The sequence below is a fragment of the Sus scrofa genome, chromosome 15, assembly GCF_054392235.1.
Source record: "Sus scrofa isolate SSC_HxYL_T2T_F1_AM1 chromosome 15, Sscrofa_HxYL_maternal_Yorkshire_Landrace_v2.0, whole genome shotgun sequence".
NCBI classification, from domain to species: Eukaryota; Metazoa; Chordata; class Mammalia; order Artiodactyla; family Suidae; genus Sus; species Sus scrofa.
The window spans coordinates 17,198,506-17,219,902 of record NC_139397.1 but is presented as its reverse complement, the minus strand read 5'-3'; the positions used below and the strand labels follow the sequence as shown (position 1 = coordinate 17,219,902).

General features: G+C 42.6%; 1 protein-coding gene across 1 annotated transcript in view; it reads left to right on the top strand.

Moving 5' to 3' along the window:
* KIF5C (kinesin family member 5C) overlaps positions 1 to 21,397 on the top strand; it is a 169,334-nt gene that overhangs the window by 104,792 nt on the left and 43,145 nt on the right. Inside the window, exons 12-15 of the mRNA XM_003359416.5 lie at positions 5,493 to 5,668; positions 11,194 to 11,262; positions 13,055 to 13,261; positions 16,262 to 16,408. Coding sequence (XP_003359464.1) covers positions 5,493 to 5,668; positions 11,194 to 11,262; positions 13,055 to 13,261; positions 16,262 to 16,408 — 599 coding nt within the window. The remainder of the gene's footprint in view (positions 1 to 5,492; positions 5,669 to 11,193; positions 11,263 to 13,054; positions 13,262 to 16,261; positions 16,409 to 21,397) is intronic.

Genomic DNA, 21,397 nt, shown 5'->3' with positions numbered 1-21,397 from the left:
GGAAATTTGTTGTTCATCCTACTTGTTTTAGGACAGCCAGAGGGAGTGGGCACTTGTCAGAAATAGGGTCTTTTTTTTTTTTTTTTTTTTTTTTTTTAAGCTCTGTTACTGGTTGATCATATGTATGGAAGGGACTCGAACCATCCCATAAATGGGGATAGAATTTGAATTCAGAGTGAATTACAGCTCCCAGTTCACCTCTGCCCCCTCCCCAACCCCAATCCTTCAAGAAAAGTCTTGACAGAAGGATGGAGAAGGAGGGCTGAAGGCCCTGGGGCATGGTACTTAGAGGGGGCTTGAGTCCAGAGCTCCCAGTTGCTGCCAGGTCAGTCTTTACACATGCCTTCTTCTACTTCTTTGAATTTTGTCCTTTAAAAAAAATAACTTTTTACAAGGACTTAAGTCAGAGAAAGAGGCCCTGAGAATCCAGGTGTCAGAACTATAGGGAAATGACCTGGTATGAAATATTGCATATCTGCAGCATCTCTTGCATAATTAAATATAATACTAACAGTGGATGAAGATTTACCCCATTGTAGAAGTTGTGCAAAGAAATTATTTCATCCCAGGCTGAGGAGGTGTGGAAGAATCAGCAATCTCTAGAGCAGATTGGTTCTCCAAATTTAAAACCCACCCAGCCAGCAGGCTTGGTTTGCTTGACTAGCTAAATCTGATCCTGGGCTCTGAGGAACTGCATGGCCTCCGTAGGTGGAACACAGTTTTCTCTTTGGGCATTAAATGTGTAGAAGAGGCTGGCCCCCCTCTTGGATTCGTGATTACAGTAGAAGTTGGCATTTCAATGGGAGATCTATCTAATTTGTTAAACCCTTCCTTCTTTTGAGAGCACAACCGAGCACTAATAGAAATACTGACTACTAGGAGAATACTGTGGCCAGGAGACCAAAAAGGATGCAGAGTCCAGGTGACCAGTTTATTAGAAAATTACTGTACAAGGGTCTAGAGAATGTCTTAAGCTTCTCACAGCATTTTGAGGAACTAGGGTAAAACATGCTATTTGCATGCAAAATGATCCCATAAAGGAGTGATTTTTTAAAAAAAAAACTTCCCATTTATATCATGACATCGTGTATCCAGCAGCTCCACCCATCTGGCAACTTAAGATTTCCTTTTAGTTTCTTTGCTATAGAAATACCTACCATTAGGTCTGCCATTGGGCCTGTTTAATTGGTATTAGAAGAAAGCACCTCCTTTGCCAGATCTGATCGGGTTTCTGGCGGAAGCTGTGAGTGACCAGCCAATCTTTGCCCTGGGGTTGCAGAGAGAAGGCAATTACCTTTCTCTGTTCCCCAGAGGCTTTAGAGACTCAACTTATGAAAAGGATAACTAGCTTGTTGCTACTTCATGTGTGAAATTTTAATGAATTACTGGCAGTCTAATGGTTTTCTTTCTAGCTCTTTTTTTTTCTTTTTTAAAAAACCCCAAAACGTAAAAAGCCTGTTTTAGAATTTAACTAATAGCCCTAACAAGAATTTTTGATTAGTCTGTCATTCTTGTTTATTGCAATTGATGGATTTCCACTTTTTGTGGAAACGTTATTTATGCCCTCTAGGGGTTTTCATTTTATAATTAAAATGCTCTGCAAACCTTATAGGTATGCTCCAAGCCAATGCTCCTGTGTACACACAAATCTTTTCAGTCCTTAAAGGTAATTATATCTGACAATAGGAAATGCCAGAATGCTTATTTAAAGAAGGGAAATGTTTCTGGGGGGGGGCTTTCATTTTAGAATATCAGATGCTTTATAATATTATAAGGTCTTTCCCTGTGGACCGCAGGGGTAAATGAAGAGAAATTTGCTTTTTGTGCAACGGAGAAGACAAATAAAAATAGATGCCAATCTTTGTTTGTGGTCTTTTTCTTGTTCTCCCACCACCAGAATTTAGGGCATTATTTCTCCAGGGTTTATTTGCTGCCGTCTTCCGTGTTATGATCAGTTATTCCGTAATCACCTCGCGGGGGCTTCTCGGGAGACCCGGTCCACTGCAGTGCAGGGAATATTCTCCATTAACACCGTGAGATTGCCATGGAGACAGATTGCCTAGTGTCAGGTCCTGCCTAGTGTTGGGAATTTACAATCCCCAGACGTGTTTGTGAGCTGGACAGTGTAGTTACCAGGGACGCTTCTGGAAGTCATTTTCTCCGTCCTTTGAAGGACGGCAGTGTTTGAGAAAACTGGCTCTTGGTTCCTCTCCGGGCAGGAGCTGGGCTCTCTCCCAGACGCCTGCTGCTTTTGTTCCTGCGTGTTGCTGCTTTGTTCTTCTCGGCCTGAGCGGCTGCTGCAAAAAATAATCCCGACTGCCTGACCTTTAGAATAAAAACTGGGAAGGGCTCGCTGTTTAGAAGTAGCTTTATGGGAGATGTGCTAATGCTTTGATCCAGAGAATTGCTCAAGGGAAACCGGAAAGTCTGCTCTAGGTTTCAGATATTGTTTTCACAATAATAAGAATAAAGCCAAAAGGCACTTACACAGCTATACAGTGTTTTACTTTGGGACCTGAGCCCTAACCACCGCCAAAGGTATTGTGAAGACCCCAGAAACAGCTAGTCTCAGGATAAGTAAAAAAAATAATAATAATTGCTCTGCAAAACCTAAAGAGTTGACAGATTGCCAGGCAGAGGAGGGGGTAAGAGACAGACTTCTGTGCTTCTTACACACACTCTTGTAATTAATGTTTAGAACAATGCTGTGTTAAAGGCACTGTTATGTCCTCGCCTTTGCAAAAAAGCAAAGGCTTTTTTGTGGGGCTTGTGATGAGCTAGAGCTGTAGAAGGTGCACTGTGGCTGAGCATCACGCCATGATGCCGAGCCTGTTTATGCAGCATCTGTTGGTCCCTTTCCAGGTGCCACAGAGCAGCCTTGGCTAGCTTGTTGAACCTCTCTAATCTGGGACAACCCCAGTACTCGATGATGCTGTCATTTCTCAGTGGGAGAAGAGAGCAGCTTTGGGTGGGGGTGGGGTGGGGTGTCAAGCCCATGACATTTGCTTAGAGCAGGTCACCACTGCCCAGTTGTAGGGTGCATTCCTGACTCCTGCCCACCCAGATGAATAGAAATATGCACTGGGCAACTCCTTAGCTCCCCCTGCCCCAACCTCACCATTGTCACTGCCTCTCTGGCCATTTGGAACTGAACAACACAGGAAATGTTTTTATTTCTTCCAAATGTTTTTGTATCTTACCTCTGGACATAGGACTATGTTCTGGCTGGTTTCTGGTCTAGCACAGTTGAGAATTTCATCTTTATCATTCTTTAGCTGAGAGATCCATTCATACTGCACTGGATTGCCCTGTTCACAAATTTCAGAAGCTAGGACTGAAAAGTTAGACATACAGTCATGATACAAGTAGGGGAAGAATGTTTACAAAAGTGTTAGTGGTGAAATTCTCTAGAGGAGGAACAGAATTGGGAAGCAGAGGTGAGAGAGGGCTTTCAAGTTTTAATATATACTCTACAGTTAGAAAAAGATATTTACATATATATTTATTTATAATTATATACCTCATTATGTATGTGTATAATTATATGCATCATTTTATATATATATATATATATATATGTTTTAAAGCCAAAAAAAAATTATTAGGAAGTAGAACATGATACTCCTTTTATAGCCCAGGGATTTATTAGCAGGCTGTAGAGAATATAGGTCCTTTAATTGGGTGAAATCCTGACTGCACACTAAGGTTGCTGATGGATGCTTTAAACGAGGAATTGGAACTGAATGAAATATTGATTTGGTTCAGGTTCAGTTCAAAGGCTGCTCTGATATTCTGGTTTTGTTTCAGGTTAATAATTTTAGAAAAAGCCTCAGGTATAGTACAGTCTAGCTGAGCTTCAAGAGAAAAAAAAGGTTGGCTCAGTTTTGTATTCGGCAAAGTAATAATTTATTCCAGGTTTTGCTTCAAATTACTGCCTTCAAATGGAACTGTGATCCTAAGGTGAAATCATTGAGGGTTAATTTTATTTGATGTGGAGGCCTACCATACCATTTTGTGATTATTAAGTGAAATAATGGAATCTTCAAGCAGCAAAGCTAACCCATCACAAAGTGCTTTGTGTGTATTGAGATAAATGTGTAGTCAGTGTTCAGGTGGGTTTCTTGAGATGTGATATATACTCTTTATGAAGCCATGGATTAGCAGTTCAGTTCTTCTGTCATTTGTTTTTGCTTTTTTTTTCTTTAGGGCCGCACTGGTGGCAAATGGAAGTTCCCAGGCTAAGGGTTGAATCGGAGCTACAGCTGCCGGCCTACACCACAGCCACAGCAACACGGGATCTGGACCTCATCTGCCACCTATACCATGGCTCAAGGCAATGCTGGATCCTTAACCCACTGAGCAAGGCCAGGGTTCAAACCTGCATCCTAGGGGTTTGTTAACTACTGAGGCACAAAGGGAACTCCCCCCCCCCCTTTTTTTTTTCTGAGGAGTTCCCTCTGGCAGGACAGTTTTCCTGGGGAATTTCCACAGAATGCATTTTACAGGCTGAGAACTGGGTGAGGCTTGGAATGTGGCAGACACTTACTGATTGTAGCAAACTGAGTGTGAAGCTGATGGTAAACATTGTGATGGAAAAGTATGTTTGGTTTGGGTTGCTTTCCAAGAAGATATTTAAGAGACACAGTTGAGCCACATGGTTTTCCTAGAATCCTTTTTATGCAGCCTGTCTTGCAAAGGTGTTTTTCTTGTTGGAGATAGCCTTTGGCCAGCTAGAGAACTTCACCTTTAACCTCAGTTTGCATGGTCACTTCCTTCGAAGACCCCAGTAAATGCTCCTTTGCAGACTGAGCAATGGTATGCAGGGTCTCTGCACGGTTTTCTAGATGGGCTGCTGCTTTTTTCCTGGGACTACTTGATATCACAGGAAATTATTCTGTTTGAACTCTCCAGTCGAGCCAATTAATTCTGACTTCCCAGGGAAGAGAGAGGTAGTGGGCTGCGTTTGTGCGATGTCAGTCAGAGTTTCTGGGCCCAGGGCTACCCTGACTTCCTGCTTCAGGGTCAGAGATTCTCAGATTCTGTGAATTTGGGCTCTCCAGTGTTCTATTAACAATGGTGAATTTGTTCCTTGATTTGGCTCTTTCTATTAATGAAATGGTAACCTAATTAATTATAATTAGCATGCCTCAGAGGTCTGTTTCCCTTGGAATCAATCACTAGCGAAAATATGGTTCTAGTAAAGCCCCAGCATATTCCTCAACCAAAGAAAACGGTATGCAGAAAATTCTGGGGATTTGGTCAAGGGAACCAGTTTACTAAACGATGCATCACAAGCAAGGAAGTGTTACACAGCCTTCTCAGACGAGTTTCGGTCAATGAACTATGGCCTTTCTTGTCCAGTAGTCAGAACACAAACTGTAACCATGCAACTCCTCCTGATTGTGTCCTCTGTGTCTTTTTCAAAGGCGTGACTATTTTTGGCTACATGCCGAATTTCTTCAATCCTAACTCCTCTGGGCTCTGCTTTGCAGGAGAAGCTGTACCTGAGGATGAGCAGATCAGTGCCAAGGACCAGAAGACCCTGGAGCCCTGTGATAACACCCCCATCATAGACAACATTGCGCCTGTGGTCGCCGGCATCACTGCAGAGGAGAAGGAGAAGTATGATGAGGAAATCTCCAGTCTCTACCGACAACTGGATGATAAGGTCTGTAGCCGAAGATGATTGACCTCACGCTGGTACAAAACAGCTGGCAGGTCCCAGGCCTACTGGCTAGGAGCAGCTCAAGCCCGTGGAACGGATGTAGGACCACAGGCTGATGTTGATAGCTATCTTCCTTATTATTTACCCTAGGTCTTCATTGGGTGGACTCCGGGAACTGGATTCCTGTGGAATGGAAGCTGTCGTGGAAGTTTGGTGGAATGGAGTGTTGGTCAGGGTCTTCACTTCTAGGAATTGAATGGGGCCTTGTTACTACTTGGGGAGGCGGAGGGGTGGAGGGTCCGTGATCTCTGTTTAATTTTTCCTTCTCCTCTGTGTCTGTCTGTCACCTCTTAGAAATTCCACAGGGTCCCAGCTATAGGGGCAAAGGTAGTGGCTCCTAAACTGAGGTGTGTGCTTTAATCATGTAGCTCAAAGGCCCCGGCATGTGGAGCCAGTGGTAGCAGAGTGTTTTCTGGCAGCTTCCACTGTATAAGTGCAGCTGTTTCCGTGGGCACAGTCCTGAGCGAAGGAGTTTGGACGTGCTGATTAGGGATGTCCAATTTCACGGCAAACTTTGGCGACTCAAACAACCATGTCAACACACAAACTGGAATAAAGGAAAAGAGGTCTTGGAGAACACGGCATCATTCATCCCCATTGAAGGCTGGCTTAGGAATCCCAGAGGCAAAGGAAATTAAATTGATATTTCACATGATCTTGGCAGATTGCCCTTGGAATATCTAAATCCTTTCAGTTCATTTCATCAAAGTTGCTGATATTTTTGGTCTGATTTAATCTTTTCTGCTATGGTTCAGCTCAGAATGCTTGGGGACACCTCTAGCTTGGATGAAACAGCTTTGTTATGTTAACATCGAGCATTAATCTTACTGGCTGCTCTCTCTTCTATGTAAAGCTCAGAGTCTGGTATCACCTTTACAAGGGAAATGTGACTGGTTGCCTTAAGGAAGCTCTTTCTCATTGCACTTGTGATTCTGGGAGTTTGCATTATAACCACAGTGTTAAGCTGGGGTCACTCTACCCTTCTGGTAACATATTTAATAAGATATTCACACTGTAAGAGTTGGGTTAATTACTCTTTAGGTACTAGACACACCGTTAGCCTTCCATTTCTACCCAGCTATTTTATGCAAAACCTCAAAGTGAGAGAAAAAGGAGATCAATAAGGAAATGAATGGTGTATGCGATTTCTTGATTTCTCCAAAAAATGCTATTGTTTAGACGTACTTCAATTTTTTTTCTCATTTAGAATTGATGGGTTCATTTTTGGTATCCCCAAAGCACCCCGGATATGGGGTGATAACCTGATTCTGCTCTCTTCTCTGTGAATAGATGCCTGAAGTGACTGGCGTGGGGATCTTTTAGGCTGACAGTGTGAGGATGTTTATTGATCTGAGGGAGACTTTAGAGGAGCTCAAAACCAGCTTCTGAAATACAGGAAATGTCAGGCCTTGCTGGTTTTCTGTTGGCAGCTAGCAGAGCTGGCTCTAGAGCCTCTGTCTGCCTCCTAATGGCCAACCTAGGACTTTTTCTGTTGTATCATTTTCCTTTACTGCTATGCTTTGACCACCCTGGAAAGCACGCACTTTGAGGCTGGCATTTGTGCTACATCTCAGGGTGATGCTGAGAGGTCTGGGTGAGGACTGAGCCCCAAAGCCTCAGACTGGCAGGGCGCTAGTGGTTTGACTAGTTCAACCCATGGATGCTGGTTACATCTTACCAGCTGTCATTCTTATCTGTCCTCTTCTTAAAGGTCCTAGAAGGTATTACATGCTTCTGATGATGTGGGTGCTTTGATATTTTTGGGAATACATGAGTTGGGACAGGGCACCTTCATTGATTATTAGTGGCAGTGCTGAAAGTATCTTTGTCTAGATGAGAAACTAACCCAGGATGGTTAGAGGACTGACATTGCCCACAGGTGGCAGACCTGCAATGAGGTCTCACATCTTCTGGTTCCAGTCCTGTGCCCATCTCATTTTGGTCTTAGCCCTTGAAATGAGGAACTCATCAGCCCTAGTGAATCTGTTTGGAATGTGGTGGGAGAAAGATTATGTGGTCTCCTCCCTGCTGCCTGCTCTGACCCGATGTGCTGCCCCTCCAGGGGTCTAAGGACAGGTGCTCTTCCAAGACAGTGCTGTGTGAGGGGAAAGCCCTGTAGAGGCTGTGAGGTTAAGTGCTGAGACCTGGACTGATGACCCACTTGTGAAGATGTAACCTGGAGCTCAGATCTCTTACTTCACAATTTTACCTCAGGGATTAAAAGTTTCTAGGACATAGTAAATGCTCAATAAATATTAGTTTCTTCTTTTCTTTTCCATCTTCTCCCTTTCTGTTTGCTTTAGGGAGAAACTACATTATATGTGGAATCAGAGGGTGGTGGTACAGAGATGGGCTCAAGTCAGAGTTGCAAGATAAGCGAATGGGCTTGGCACACTCTTATTCCCATTAGCTTGCCAATGCTTCTGTGCTGTTGGAGAGGAATTAAGTAGAAGTTAAACCTCCTTTCACTGATTACCATTGCAACAGGAGCATCTTTATAATTAAAGGTGATCACTGACCTGTTGACAACTCACCTATTTCATATATAAGGAAATTCAAACACTGGGATATTTTCTGAAGAGTGCTTAGAAATCCATTATTCATGGACTAGGTTTTTTGTTTTGTTTCATTTTCTTGGTTATACCGTGGCATGTGGAAGTTCCAGGGCCAGGGATCGAACCTGCACCACAGCAATGACCCAAGCCACAGCAGTGACAACACTGGGTCCTTAACCCATTGAGCCACCAGGGAACTCCCTCATGGACTAGATCTTAACAGTTGGCATCAGAGTGAGCATGTATTAACATATTCTAAGAGACGCACTTGAGTTTATAGATACAGACTGCACCGCACATCTTCCTCTGAAAGTTTTATAAAATTAAAAAAATTGCAATGGACTTTGCTAATTCCTCAGAGAATTTGCCTTAAGAAAGGGTGAGTGTACGTCTGGAAATGCCTCTGGCACAAGCACTTCCTATCCTCATCATGTAATCTTTGTTCTTCATCCTCCCCAGATGGGCTAAGGGCCCTTGGTTTCTCACAGTACCTCAAAACTCCCTGGCTTTGAAATGAACACAGTGTTGAGAACAAAGTGCTCACACTACCGTTTTGCTTCTCTCGTGATTTATATCACTTGTAGCCGTTGCTTATATGTCCCAGGGGAAGAGATGGCAGCTTCCTGATGTTAAACTTCTTGAGTCTTTTATGTTCAGTTGTTTAATATTTATGTGCCAAGGAACATAAACACAAAATTGTTCGTACTGACATTCTAAGTTTATAAAGTAGAAGAGAAGATATGCCCAACAAAATAGTCTCCTAGTTGTGGAAATACCATTTTTGGGGAGGGCTCACTCTGCTGTAATTTCCTTAATTCTCTTGCTAGAAATCTGAATTGAGGAGGAAAGCTGTGAGTATGTTTTAGAACCATTAAAAAATTTAAAATTTGGGAGTTCCCACTGTGACACAGCAAAAACAAATCTGACTGGTATCCATGAGGATGTGGGTTCGAGCTCAGTGGGTCGGGGATCCAGCATTGCCATGAGCTGTGGTGTAGGTCGCAGACATGGCTCAGATCCTGTGTTGCTGTGGCTCTGGCATAGGCCAGCAGCTGTAGCTCTGATTTGACCCCTAGCCTGGGAACCTCCACATGCTGTGGGTGTAGCCCTATCTAAAAAAGAAAAAAAAAATTAATTAATTTAAAAAATGACATTTTTAAATTGTAGAAAAATTTTTAAAACTTCAGACTAAAATTTGCTATGCAGTCTGTGTCTGTATCAAGTGCATCTCTTAGAACATGCTTTACAGATGTTTACTCTGGTGCCAGCTATTAAGATCTAGTGCGTGGATAATGGATTTCCTAGCACTTTTCAGAAAATATTCTGGCTTTTTGAATTCTCTCACATATGAAATAGGTGAGTTAATGTAAAAAAGTTCAGTAAAAAGAGCATTTTCCTGAGAAGAGACATTCAAAAGATGTTCTACACAAAGGAAAAGGAGATACAGATCCCATAATATTGGTGTTCACATTTTCTCGCTCTGTGGAAAGCATCAGGTTGTGACATTGAGTTAATGTGATTTAAGTGGATGCCCAGACAGGCACCTGAGACTATCCCGGGGAAAACTGTGGTTCGACAACCCAGGTCCTCAGTCTTACCTCTCCCCGGAAAAGGTAGAAAGCACACTGCAGGTTTCTGGAAGCACCTGGGCAGCTCTTGGCAGGAACAGGGACCGGATAATACTGAAGTGGATCTGCCTCTGCCTGGGGTTTAGACCTGAGGAGCATCATCACAGAGGACTCTTGCCAGTTCCTAAGGGACATGAGAAGGCACATGAGAAGCCAGGCTGTGCTTCACCACTGTGAACTCAGGAAAGTCTCCGTAACAAAGATTAAGTCCCATACCCCATCAGTGCTGCTGCTTTGCCTGCGCTGGGTGGACCTCCTCTAGGGAAGGAGAGGGGAAGATGCTCGCAGGGATGGGGAGAGGCAGCAGCTGCTTTGGCTTTTGCGGCAGCAACACCTAGTGGTCGAAGTTGAGAGTGAGGAGAGTGAATTTGCCTGGGGGGAGAGCCTTTCCCACTGCAGTGACAGGCCAGAAAGGAAGAGTTCACGTTTCTGCACCCCAGCTTCCTTGAGGGTTTTTTCAGACTGGTAAGAAAATTAACTTTTCATTAAAAGGAGGTCAGCTAGTGCCAAAGATTAATTCTGTAGTAAATGTGTTCTAAACTTGCTAAGTAAGAAGTTCGAAGTGGATACACTGGTCTCTCCTACATGTGGCTGCGTTCCTGGTCACTGATGTGTTGGAAAAGATTTCAGACGTGCAGCTACTATAGTGCAGGTGGTTAGAAATGCACTCCCTTATTTTTTGAACTAGGAATTCACTGGAACACCTTTGAATTGGAAGGGATAGCTTCAAAGTCCCACTGGATTCCCAGGCCCTACATTGCTGATTTCTGGAGGAGCAGGACTTGAATTGAATGTGTGGGGTATTGTATGTGCCAGAATATCCAGACATTTCATCAGCTGAGAAAGGTGGACGAAGTGGTATTTAAACCAGTCTTTTGGAGTTTACATAGTGGCTTAGCGGAAAACGAATCTAACATCCATAAGGACACAGGTTCGATTCCTGGCCTCGCTCAGTGGGTAAAGGATCCAGCATTGCCATGAGCTGTGGTGTAGGTCACAGACGTGGCTTGGATCTAGCATTGTGGTGTAGGCTGGCAGCTACAGCTCTGATTCGACACCTAGTCTGGGAACCTCCATATGCCGTGGATGAAGCCCTAAAAACAAACAAACCAACAAACCAACAAACCAATCTATCTTCTATAGGGAAGCACCACGCCATTTCCTTCATCTGATTAGCAGGTCAACAGTGGGCCTCCTGGTACCCCACTCTCATCAAGAAACCAGTACATCAAAAATGACATAACTAACAACAACAAAAAAAATTAAACATGATGTTTTGTTTCAGGATGATGAAATTAACCAGCAGAGCCAACTGGCCGAAAAGCTAAAGCAACAGATGTTGGATCAAGATGAGGTAAATAATGTAATAAAAAAAATTTTTTTTTACAACGTTCTTTGATGGCTTTTTGTTGTTGATGTTTGTTCCAGAAATTTAATTTGCAAAGTATTTTTAAAAACCGCTGAATCATGTGGAAATTTCTTGGTGGATTTCCTTTCACTACCTGCTGAAAGCTGATTTTACTTGAGTTTAGAAGATAAACGTCTGACTTCATAGAGCTCTGGGATTTTGTGAGTGAGCAGCTGGTGGCTATACTGAGTCTGTGAAGAGCAGAGACAGAGGAGCTTGGTGGCTGGGGAAGGTGGTCCTGCTTCCTCATACCCAGGGTGCAGCACCCGAGGTTCAGGCCACTTCAGCCTTCTTCAGCCTTGCAAATCAGACAGTCCAGGTCTTTGAGATACACTGTGTTCTCATGTTGTCTTCAAAGAAAAAACAAAAACAAAAACAAAACAAAACAAAAAAACTCCAAAAAAACCAAAACACCCACACCTAAAACAAAAGTAGGTGTTAGAGGAAGGGAAAGCAAAGAAGATAGGGGTCCAAGTGCTACGTGAGTATATAGGTGATACAGTAACAAGGAGGCAGATTTGTTTTCAGCCTCTCCCTGGATGCATTCAATTTTCCAGTAAATGCCTTTGCTGCTTTCTGTTTTGCTAAGTATTTTACAAACAGGAACTTAAGCAAAGAACAGATAGCCAATCTATCAAACATAGATGATGTGTAATTGTCATTCTCTTGCTGAGCATATCAACGTATGTATTCTCTTTTGTGCTTTAGGATGCTTTCTGCTTTATTGCTATAATGCCGTGGGTTGGATCGTAAGACGAAACTACAGCAAGTGGCTTGGGTTCATGGCCCCTGTCCCAGCCCTTCTGTAGACATAACTCTCACTCTAACCATTTTCTTCTCTTCCTTTTTGCTGTCCTTCATTTCTCCAGGGCAATGATTATGCCCTTTGCCCAAGCACTTCCCTTGGCAGGAACTGTATTTAATTGATTTCCCTCTTAATTATAGCTAAGTCTCCCATTTATTTAGTATTTCCTGCCCTCTTCCTCCCATTCTATTGCTTTGCATCTCCAACTTGGTGCAGCTGCCCATAATAACCTTTAAAACTTGTAATATTTTTCTTTTTCTATACTATAAGGCAAAATCTGTTCATTACAGGAAAATCAGAAAATATAATAAGCACAAAAATAGTGAAAGCATCCAGAAGCTCAGTTACTCACTTCTTACTAGTCTTAATGTTTGGAGTATATTTTTCTATAATGCATGATGAATATTAAGAAAAATTAGTGACCACCCTTTTATACTGTTTAGCTTGACTCTGAAACCGACCTAGTTACAATGCAAAATAACGATAATAGTAAAAAGCCAGCTAAGTATTATTATAGTCCTTGGAAATGACTCCTCCCCAGCCTTTGTTCAGCATGTGGAATAGCCAGCCAGCTGTAAAGTGTGGTGATTTTTTTTAACGTGTAATCAATCCTTTGAGTTAATCCTACGCAGCTTTAAACTGGGAGGAAGGAAGGAGAGAAAGAAGAAAGAAGGGAGGAAGGAAAGAAGGAAGGAAGGAGGGATGGGAGGGAGGAAAGGGAAAGAGAGAGAGTGAGGGGGGAAAGAGATTTTTGAAACAACATGCTACTTTTTCATTTAGCATCTGGATATACAGTAGGGTTTCTAGTTTTCTTGAGCCTTTTCAACTTGTTTTCTTTTACAAACTTTTTTTTTTTAATTATTTTGGATAGAGCACAGGTCATTTACATTTGACCATTAGATTCACCAGTTCCATGCCATCTGATTTCCCCAGCTTCTAGCTTCCACAAGAAGAGACTATGAGAAGATTCAGGAGGAGCTGACACGTCTCCAGATTGAAAACGAGGCAGCCAAAGACGAGGTGAAGGAAGTTCTCCAGGCTCTGGAGGAGCTGGCTGTCAATTATGACCAGAAGTCACAGGAAGTGGAGGACAAGACCAGGGCCAATGAGCAGCTGACAGATGAGCTGGCCCAGAAAACGGTTGGTGCATTTGTGTGTAGGGGCGGGATATCCTCCACAGCCATTCCTATACTTACAGTGATGTTTGCTGACAGATACTACATAGGAGGGCAGTAGGCTGCGTGGTTTTTCAGCATTAGGCATAGATGCATTCTTTGAAATCCTCCAATAATTTAAATACTTTGTGTAAGTGACTGTCCGCTCAACTGGGAACTGCCTGTCAGAACTGCCTTCTATCTAGGGGATTTATAACCAGCAGGAATTCCTTGTAGGATAGTCAAGAGGGTTCAGACTTCAGAGCCAGAAAAATCCTAGTTAAAAATTCAACCTTATACCTAGTAAGCCTTAGTCAAGACCTTTAAACGTAAGTGTTCAATTTTCTTACCTGTAAAAATTGCGGTAATAGCATATTCCTTTCAGGGCATGAGAATTAGTGACAGTTTACATAAAGCACTTAGCACGAACCTTTGCATGTGCTACAACAGCGGCAAGTAAACCTCAAGATGTTGTATTATCAGAGTAGTGGGTGACCTGTAGAAAGGTATGAAATTCACACTTCTCATTTACACCCTCTTGAATAAAGTCCATCCCTTCCCCGAAGCTCCTGTCCTCGCCTGGGACCAAGCTGTCCTGGTTTGTTTGTTGCCCTGTTTTCAGCCAGTGCTTCCGTCTGCACATCTAATTTTCAGACCCTCCCAGTGAAAGATGCTTCAAGCTCTGCACAGTGAGCTAGTGGCAGAGGGCCAGTGAGCATTTGGTGAGGTGGCAGGTGGGGGGATGTGTCTATTTTGTCTTTTTTGGAAAGTGGGTGGTGGGAGGCTGAGTGGCTATAACCGGCTGCCCTTGGCACCTGGGCCTGATAGCCTGGTACCATGGGATTGTGCCCAGCCTGCTTTGTGGAAAAGAGCCAGTCCTCCTGGGCCAGGAGAAGGAGCAGATGGTGCAGGAAACTCTGATCCTCTGACCGTAGAACTGACAGAAAGTGTTCCTTACTCCATACATTCAGCTGCATGAAGGAAGAGTTTTTAATGTTTCCCAAGATGGGAACTGCTACTTCTGTGGATTTTAAAAATGAAATGAAATAAGCAGCTGGCAGTGCCAAATAAAAACAGAAACAGAAAAACAAACCAAGAGTTACATAGGAAAGAAGGATACAGGTTTTCTCTGCCTACTGTTTTCTATAGGGTTCTTTAACTAGTCCTTGGTATTATCTGCTTACCAAAACAATACAGTTCTTATTTCCTGTCAAACCAAAGTATTACTAGACTGGTTTAGGGTGCTAGTTTTTAGCCCAATCATTTAAAAATGTTCTAGTTGGAGTTCCCATCAGTGGCTCAGTGGTTAACAAATCCGACTAGGAACCATGAGGTTGCGGGTCCAATCCCTGGCCTCGCTCAGTGGGTTAAGGATCTGGCATTGCTGTGAGCTGTGGCATAGGTCGCAGACACTGCTCAGGTCCTGAGTTGCTGTGGCTCTGGTGTAGGCAGGCAGCTATAGTTCCTATTGGCCTTCTAGCCTGGGAACCTCCATATGCTGTGGGTATGGCCCTAGGAAAAAAGACAGAAAGACAAAAAAAATGTTCTAGTAAAAGGGATCCATAGCTAATCACTGTGATGGGACATGATGGAGGACAATGTGAGAAAAATAATGTATATATATGTATATATATATATATATATAAAACTGGGTCACTTTGCTGGGCACAGAAATTGACAGAACATTGTAAATCAGCTGTAATAAAATTTTTTTAAAATTTAAAAAATAAAAATGTTCTAGTAAAATAGTTGCATATGGAAGAATAACACAAATGTTTTTTGCATTAACCTTTTCAACTCCATAATTTAGGGAAATATTTTCTTTGTTGGCTCAGTTAATACCAAGACACCAAAACATGGCTCTTCTGTTGATGTTAACAGTTCATTAAGTTAGTTAAAAAATATATACATTTTGGTAACATACATGAAGGATAGGAAAGAGATGAATCTGTTAATGCTTGGCAATAAAATGGAGCTTCTACTCTGTACTAAGAAGCCACCTCTTGTTGAACCGGACTGATTTTGAAAAGCGATAAAGAGGAGTTCCCTCATAGCTAAGTGGGTTAAGGTTCTGGTGTTGTCACTGCAATGGCTCTGGTTGCAGCTTTGGCACAGGTTTGATCCCTGGCCCGAAAATTTCTGCATGTCGAGGGCACAGCCAAAAAAAAAAAAAAAAAGGAGTTCCCATTATGGTTCACTGGAATGAACCCAATTAAGAACCATGAGGTTTCGGGTTCAATCCCTGGCCTCACTCAGTGGGTTAAGGATCCGGTGTTGCCGTGAGCTGTGGTGTAGGTCATAGACGCTGCTTGGATCCTGAGTTGCTGTGGCTGTGGCTGTGGCCAGCAGCTACAGCTCCGTTTGGCCCCCTAGCCTGGGAACCTCCATATGCTGTGGGTTCAGCCCTAAAAAGCGAAAAAGAAAGGAAGGAAGAAGGAAAGAAAACAGATAAAGAGTGTCCAATTCAGCTTCACCATGAAAATGGAAGAGTTTTTCTAGATTGTTTTATAAACTCACTAATGTCCCCCTGGGCCTTCCAGAGCCATCTCTTATGAAGTCAGATGGGAATTCTGAAGTGGTCCCCAGGGTGCAGGTTTGTTTGCAAGTGGAGGTGGGAATACTTGCAGGCATGTTTAGACCCTGAGGAATGCGGACTGAAATAGAATATCTGGTAGGTAGGAAGATGTGATTCACATTATAAACCCAAGGACTCCTTTTAGGCTTTATTTATTTTTAATAACTTATTTCACTGACCTGAAAATTGTCCTCCGATATGCAGACATATGACATGTCAGGCCAAGATAAATTCCTCTTCTTATCAGAGAATGCAGTGCTATACTTTGGTTTGACTTAAAAGGACCCTTGCGTTGAAATCCCATGAAGTGAAAAAAACTTCCTCCTGCATCATGTTGTTATTCTTTGCAATGCTGTGTGTATGAAATTGATGGGTCACCCTTTAAATCTGTTGTTGAAATGTATTTTTCAGACTACACTGACAACCACACAGCGAGAGCTAAGTCAGCTGCAAGAGCTTAGCAATCACCAGAAGAAGAGGGCTACTGAAATCCTGAATTTGCTGTTGAAGGATCTGGGGGAGATAGGAGGAATTATTGGCACCAATGATGTAAAGACTGTAAGTCAACCCTTCTTTCATCCTTTCTACCTGCTTACATAATGGCATGATTCTAAGCAAGTAGGGTCTGTGTTTTATTTCCTGAAGGGTCCAGTGCTTAGCACAGTGTTTTGCATCTGCCATGTGCTTGATGATGTTTGAATGAATGAATGAACGAAAGGCTGATGGCATGGTTAAGTGAATGATTGGTTAAGGAAAAAGAGAAAAAAATTTACCTTTCAAGTATAGGAAATGTCCTCAGATCTTGGTTGGCCTTGTGTAAGTTGGTTTATTCCTCAGAATTATACGCTCATGTCACGGAGCTTTGGGATTGGATAGGTTAAAGCAGAAATTCTAGTCTCAGAAATGTGTTCCTCCTTTTCTCTGAGAATCCAACAGAGTGAAAATTCCCCAGCCAATCGATATGAATTAGGAAAGCTTTCAGCTGGAAGTAATAGGATTCTAACAGTGGCTTAAAAAAAATAAAGCCACATTTAATTATTCACAATATGAGAGGCCTAGAATCTTGTTATTCAGGTTGTGATCAGCATCACCTGGGAACGTGTTAGAACTACAGACTCTCAGGCCCACCTCAGGCCTACTGAGTTAGAATCTGCATTTTAACAGGATTCCCCAGGTCATTCTTATGCTTCCGTAAAGTTTTAGAAGCAAAATTTGGTTTGGTGGAGTATCTCAACATGTCAAGGAACCTGGCCTTTATTTTCTTTCTGCTTTCCTCAGCCTGTTACCTTTTCACACCTGTAGATTTTTTTTTCCTTTTTACAGCCACACCTATGACACATGGAATTTCCCAGGCTAGTGGTCGAATTGGAGCTGTGGCTGATGCCTACACCATAGCCACAGCAATGCCAGATCCAAGCCACATTTTCACCCTATACTATGGCTTGTGGCAATGTTGGATCCTTCACCCACTGAGTGAGGCCATGGATTGAACCTGCATCCTTAGGGAGACTATGTCAGGTCCTTCACCTGCTGAGCCACGGCAGAAACTCGTACATCTGTAGATTTTTGTCCATTGGTAGCAAGATAGCGTCTATAGAACCAATTACCACATCCCCACACAACGACGTCCAAGGGAGAATGAGCTGCAAAGGCCGCCAGCTTTCATCCAGGAGGGGCCTGTATCCCAGAAATGCCCCATTAGACATCCCCTTATACTTAATGGCCAGAATTGGGTCATCTGGTCACCCCCAAACTGCAGGGGATGCTGGGAGAACAAAGAAAAATAGTATTGTAATGTTAAAGACTTAAACCAGCCATAATTAACCCCTGGGGTGGTACATAGTGGTGCCACGGACAGCAAGGATATAAGAAAGAGGGTAGTATAAAGTTGTCCATGAGTTAGGAATCGAGGGAAAGAGAATAAACAATATTATCAGCCAAGAACTTTTAACAGTTTGCCACAATATGTAGAGGGCATTGGAAAATAAGAGAGAGGCATTAAAAAAATGGCTTCATTGACATAAAGTAAGCTCTTCATATTTAAAGCATACCATGTGAGAAGTTTTAACATATGTATATACTGATGAAACCATCACCCCATTAAGATAATGAGTATGTCTGCCACTTCCCAAAGTTGGTGGGGGGCTATTTCTAGTCCCTTTAGTCTATTTCAGCGATCTAATATTTAATCTGATACCGCACTGTTTTGATACTGTAGTTTTTATATTAACCCTGCACCTTCTGTAGAGTAGCCTTTGATGAAATGTGTACGGATTTTATCAAGCCAGGGAATGGTATAACACTGCTCAACTTCTACCTCTCAAATCTCTAAAATCAAATTCTTGTAGTTTGGCCCTTTTACCTTTAAAGAGCTAAATTTGGGAGTTCCTGGTGGCTCAGTGTGTTAAGGTCTAGCATTGTCACTGCTTTGGCTCTGGTTATTGCTGTGTCTCAGATTGATCCCTGGTCTGGGAACTTCTTCATGCCATGGGTGCAGCCAAAAGAAAAAGAAAAATGCTGAACCATACATCAGTCTACTTTATGTGAACACTCTGGTATTGAGTTGGGATTGTTAAATACCAGAAAAGTCTTCCCAAATAACTTTTGTTTATGGACATTTCTGGGATACATAGAAAGCCCTTCTTCGATGGTATGAGAGATCTAGGCTTAGAGTTTAACTTATTCTTTCATGGAACCTCTGTTGTAACTGAATTTTTCATGAATCTTTGCAAATGAATCTAATTTTAGTATATACTTCTCAGACACTATAAAATTAACCCTATTAAGTTTCAGTTTGGCGATTTTATATTTAAGGATTTATTTTTAGAAGTATATGTTGGTGTTGAGCTATAAACTGAGGTTGGGGTGATTAAATGGCCCTTGCAATATGAAGGGGGAATTGATTTATGGGACGTTGGCGCCTGCTGCTGATAATAATAAGGGAAGATATTTTTATGCTAAGTTCTAAAATAGAGCTGATGAAAAATGCTAATGAAATCAAGGAGTGTCTGGGTGCTTCGTCTTTTTTTTTTTTTTTTTTTTTTTTTTTAAGTCCTTACCTCTGGGACTCTGAAGCATGATTGAGATTATTTTTAAGTACTTTCAATGTTTTTAAGATATTTTTGGACTTTAGACATTGGATGCCCTAGTTAACTTCATTGATAATTTTATAAAGATCATGTTCTTAATCATTCTGATCTTTTCCATTATAATCATGTTTTACTCATTAGGGTAATGAGCGCTAAAGGGGAGGAATTATGTGACTTTGGGCAAGTTTCTTCTCTGGGCTTCATTTTCCTAATTTTTTTTTTTTTTTTTTTTTTAAATTAGGGCTACACCCGTGGCATATGGAAGTTCCCAGGCTAGGGGTCAAATTGGAGCTGCAGCTGCTGGTCTACACCACAGCCACAGCAACACAGCATCCAAGTCACATCTGTGACCTACACCACAGCTCACAGAAACGCCAGATCCTTAATCCACTGATTGGGGTCAGGGATCAAATCTGTATCCTAATGGATACTAGTCGGGTCATTACTGCAGAGCCACAATGGCAACTCCAAAATTTTCCTAATTTGTAAAGTGACAAGATGAGCCCAGATTATCTTGAAGTTCATCTTAGAAATTGCATGAATTTTGCATACATTTTTTAGATTTATCATTGTGGGTACAGATACTTTTCTTATTGGTTAGGAGTATTCACTTGATATGATTCTTTTCGTCTAAGAAATGAGCAGATCAAGGAAGTCTTTTTGGTGGTCTTGTATTTTTTGCCAAAAATCTTATTACAGGAGCACCAGGTCCCTCCTGGTAGTAAAGGTTCTGGGGCAAGAAGGCAGATGGCTGTGGGATTTCCCTCAGCCCTCAGTTTCAGAACCTGCAGGCCTGAACAGCAAGGAAACAGAGGAAGCTGTGTTTCTCTAGCTCAGCCACGTCTGGAAACATGTTCAGAGTCCAGGCAATACTTTAAGTCAACAAAATAAGATGAGACCAGCCCATGACAAGATGAGCCTAGTGTTAGCTCTATCCAGGTTTATTAGTGAGCCACCTCTTCTTTTCATGTTCCCATGAAAGATATTATCTAGCCTCAAGCACAATAGTGAGTTAAGGCCAAGTAAATGAAATAGAGTGCATTAGCAGCCTATTTTTCTGTTAACCTCCAATCTGACTGGGTTGGAGGAGAAGAAGCTCAAGAGATGACGGAGCCCCTGGGCCCCAGCTCCATCGGGGACCTGGCTGAGGCCGGGCCAGAGATGCAGATAAAACTTCTGAGATCCTAGGCCTGAAATCAACCCTCAACACCGATGCCTCCCTTCCTGTCAACTTCTTCCACATAGCCTGAGGGCTGTTGGGACTAGGGGCTGAGGTCCGGTCCCTACCCTGGAAGACGGCTGGGGTCCCTGTGCCCAGAGGGGGGCTTGCTGCTTCCTGCCATGCAAGCTCTTAAGACCAACTGCATCAGGCCTTAGGTCTGTACTGCACTTGGGGATAAAACTGACATGTCTTGGCATGCATTTTTTTAAAAAGAGGATCTTATAGGTCTCATTATGACTTCTTTAGGGCTTAGAATGTGAAGGTCACCTTGCTTCCCTTGTACTTGGCCTGGAAATGGCACCTTGCCTAGCCACTCCATGCTCTAGAGACATGGGGTAGGGATGAGTCCTCCCACACAGGTGAAGTGGAAGGGGAGGCAGGCTTTTCTCCTGGATTAGTAATCTGTTCCCGGGCCCACAGTCTGGTACATACATTGGAGTTATTGTTAGACCAGGGGAGAGTTATAAAATAATATTGCAGAAGTTCTCATTGTGGCTCAGTGGGTTAAGGACCCTACATAGTTTCTGAGGATGTAGGTTCGATCCCTGGTCTCACTCAGTGGGTTAAGGATCCAGTGCTGCTGCAAGCTGCAGCATAGGTCTTAGATGGGGCTTGGATCCTGCATTGCTGTGGCTGTGTTGTAGGCTGGCATCTGCAGCTCCAATTTGCCCCCTAGCCAGGGAACTTCCATATGCCACAGGTGTGGCCCTAAAAAGCAAAAAGAAAAAAGACGGCAGCACACTCTGATTCTTTTTGAAATAACAGTGTACTGGAACTACTGAAAACTTTGAGCTTGTAATGAACTCTTAAGTGGTAAGAACCTAACAAAACTATTTGTTTGAGGCATTGTTTTTTTTTTTCCATCAGGCCTAGATTCAAAATCTCCTTTTAGATCTCCTAGGACAAGCATAGACTCCAGAAGTTATGTTTCCGGTTTGGGGGAAGAAATATCCAACTCTTACTTTGTAGGAAGCCCATTATTGTACATTCTTTTTTACTCTTCCCCAAATCACCTGGGATCTGAGTATAGAATACAAAGTGTCCTCATCTGAGGAATGCCTTGGACGGAGGGGGTGTTTGTTCCCTTCGCAGGATGTCCTACCTCTTGTTCAGCAGTGTCTTCCCACCCGGAGCTGGTGTGGGTCGTGAATTCCACAATGAAGAGGTGGATGTCCCCTTACCTTTATACAGAAAGACAAGATGCAGGGCACACCTGGCTAGACTAGAGAACAAGTT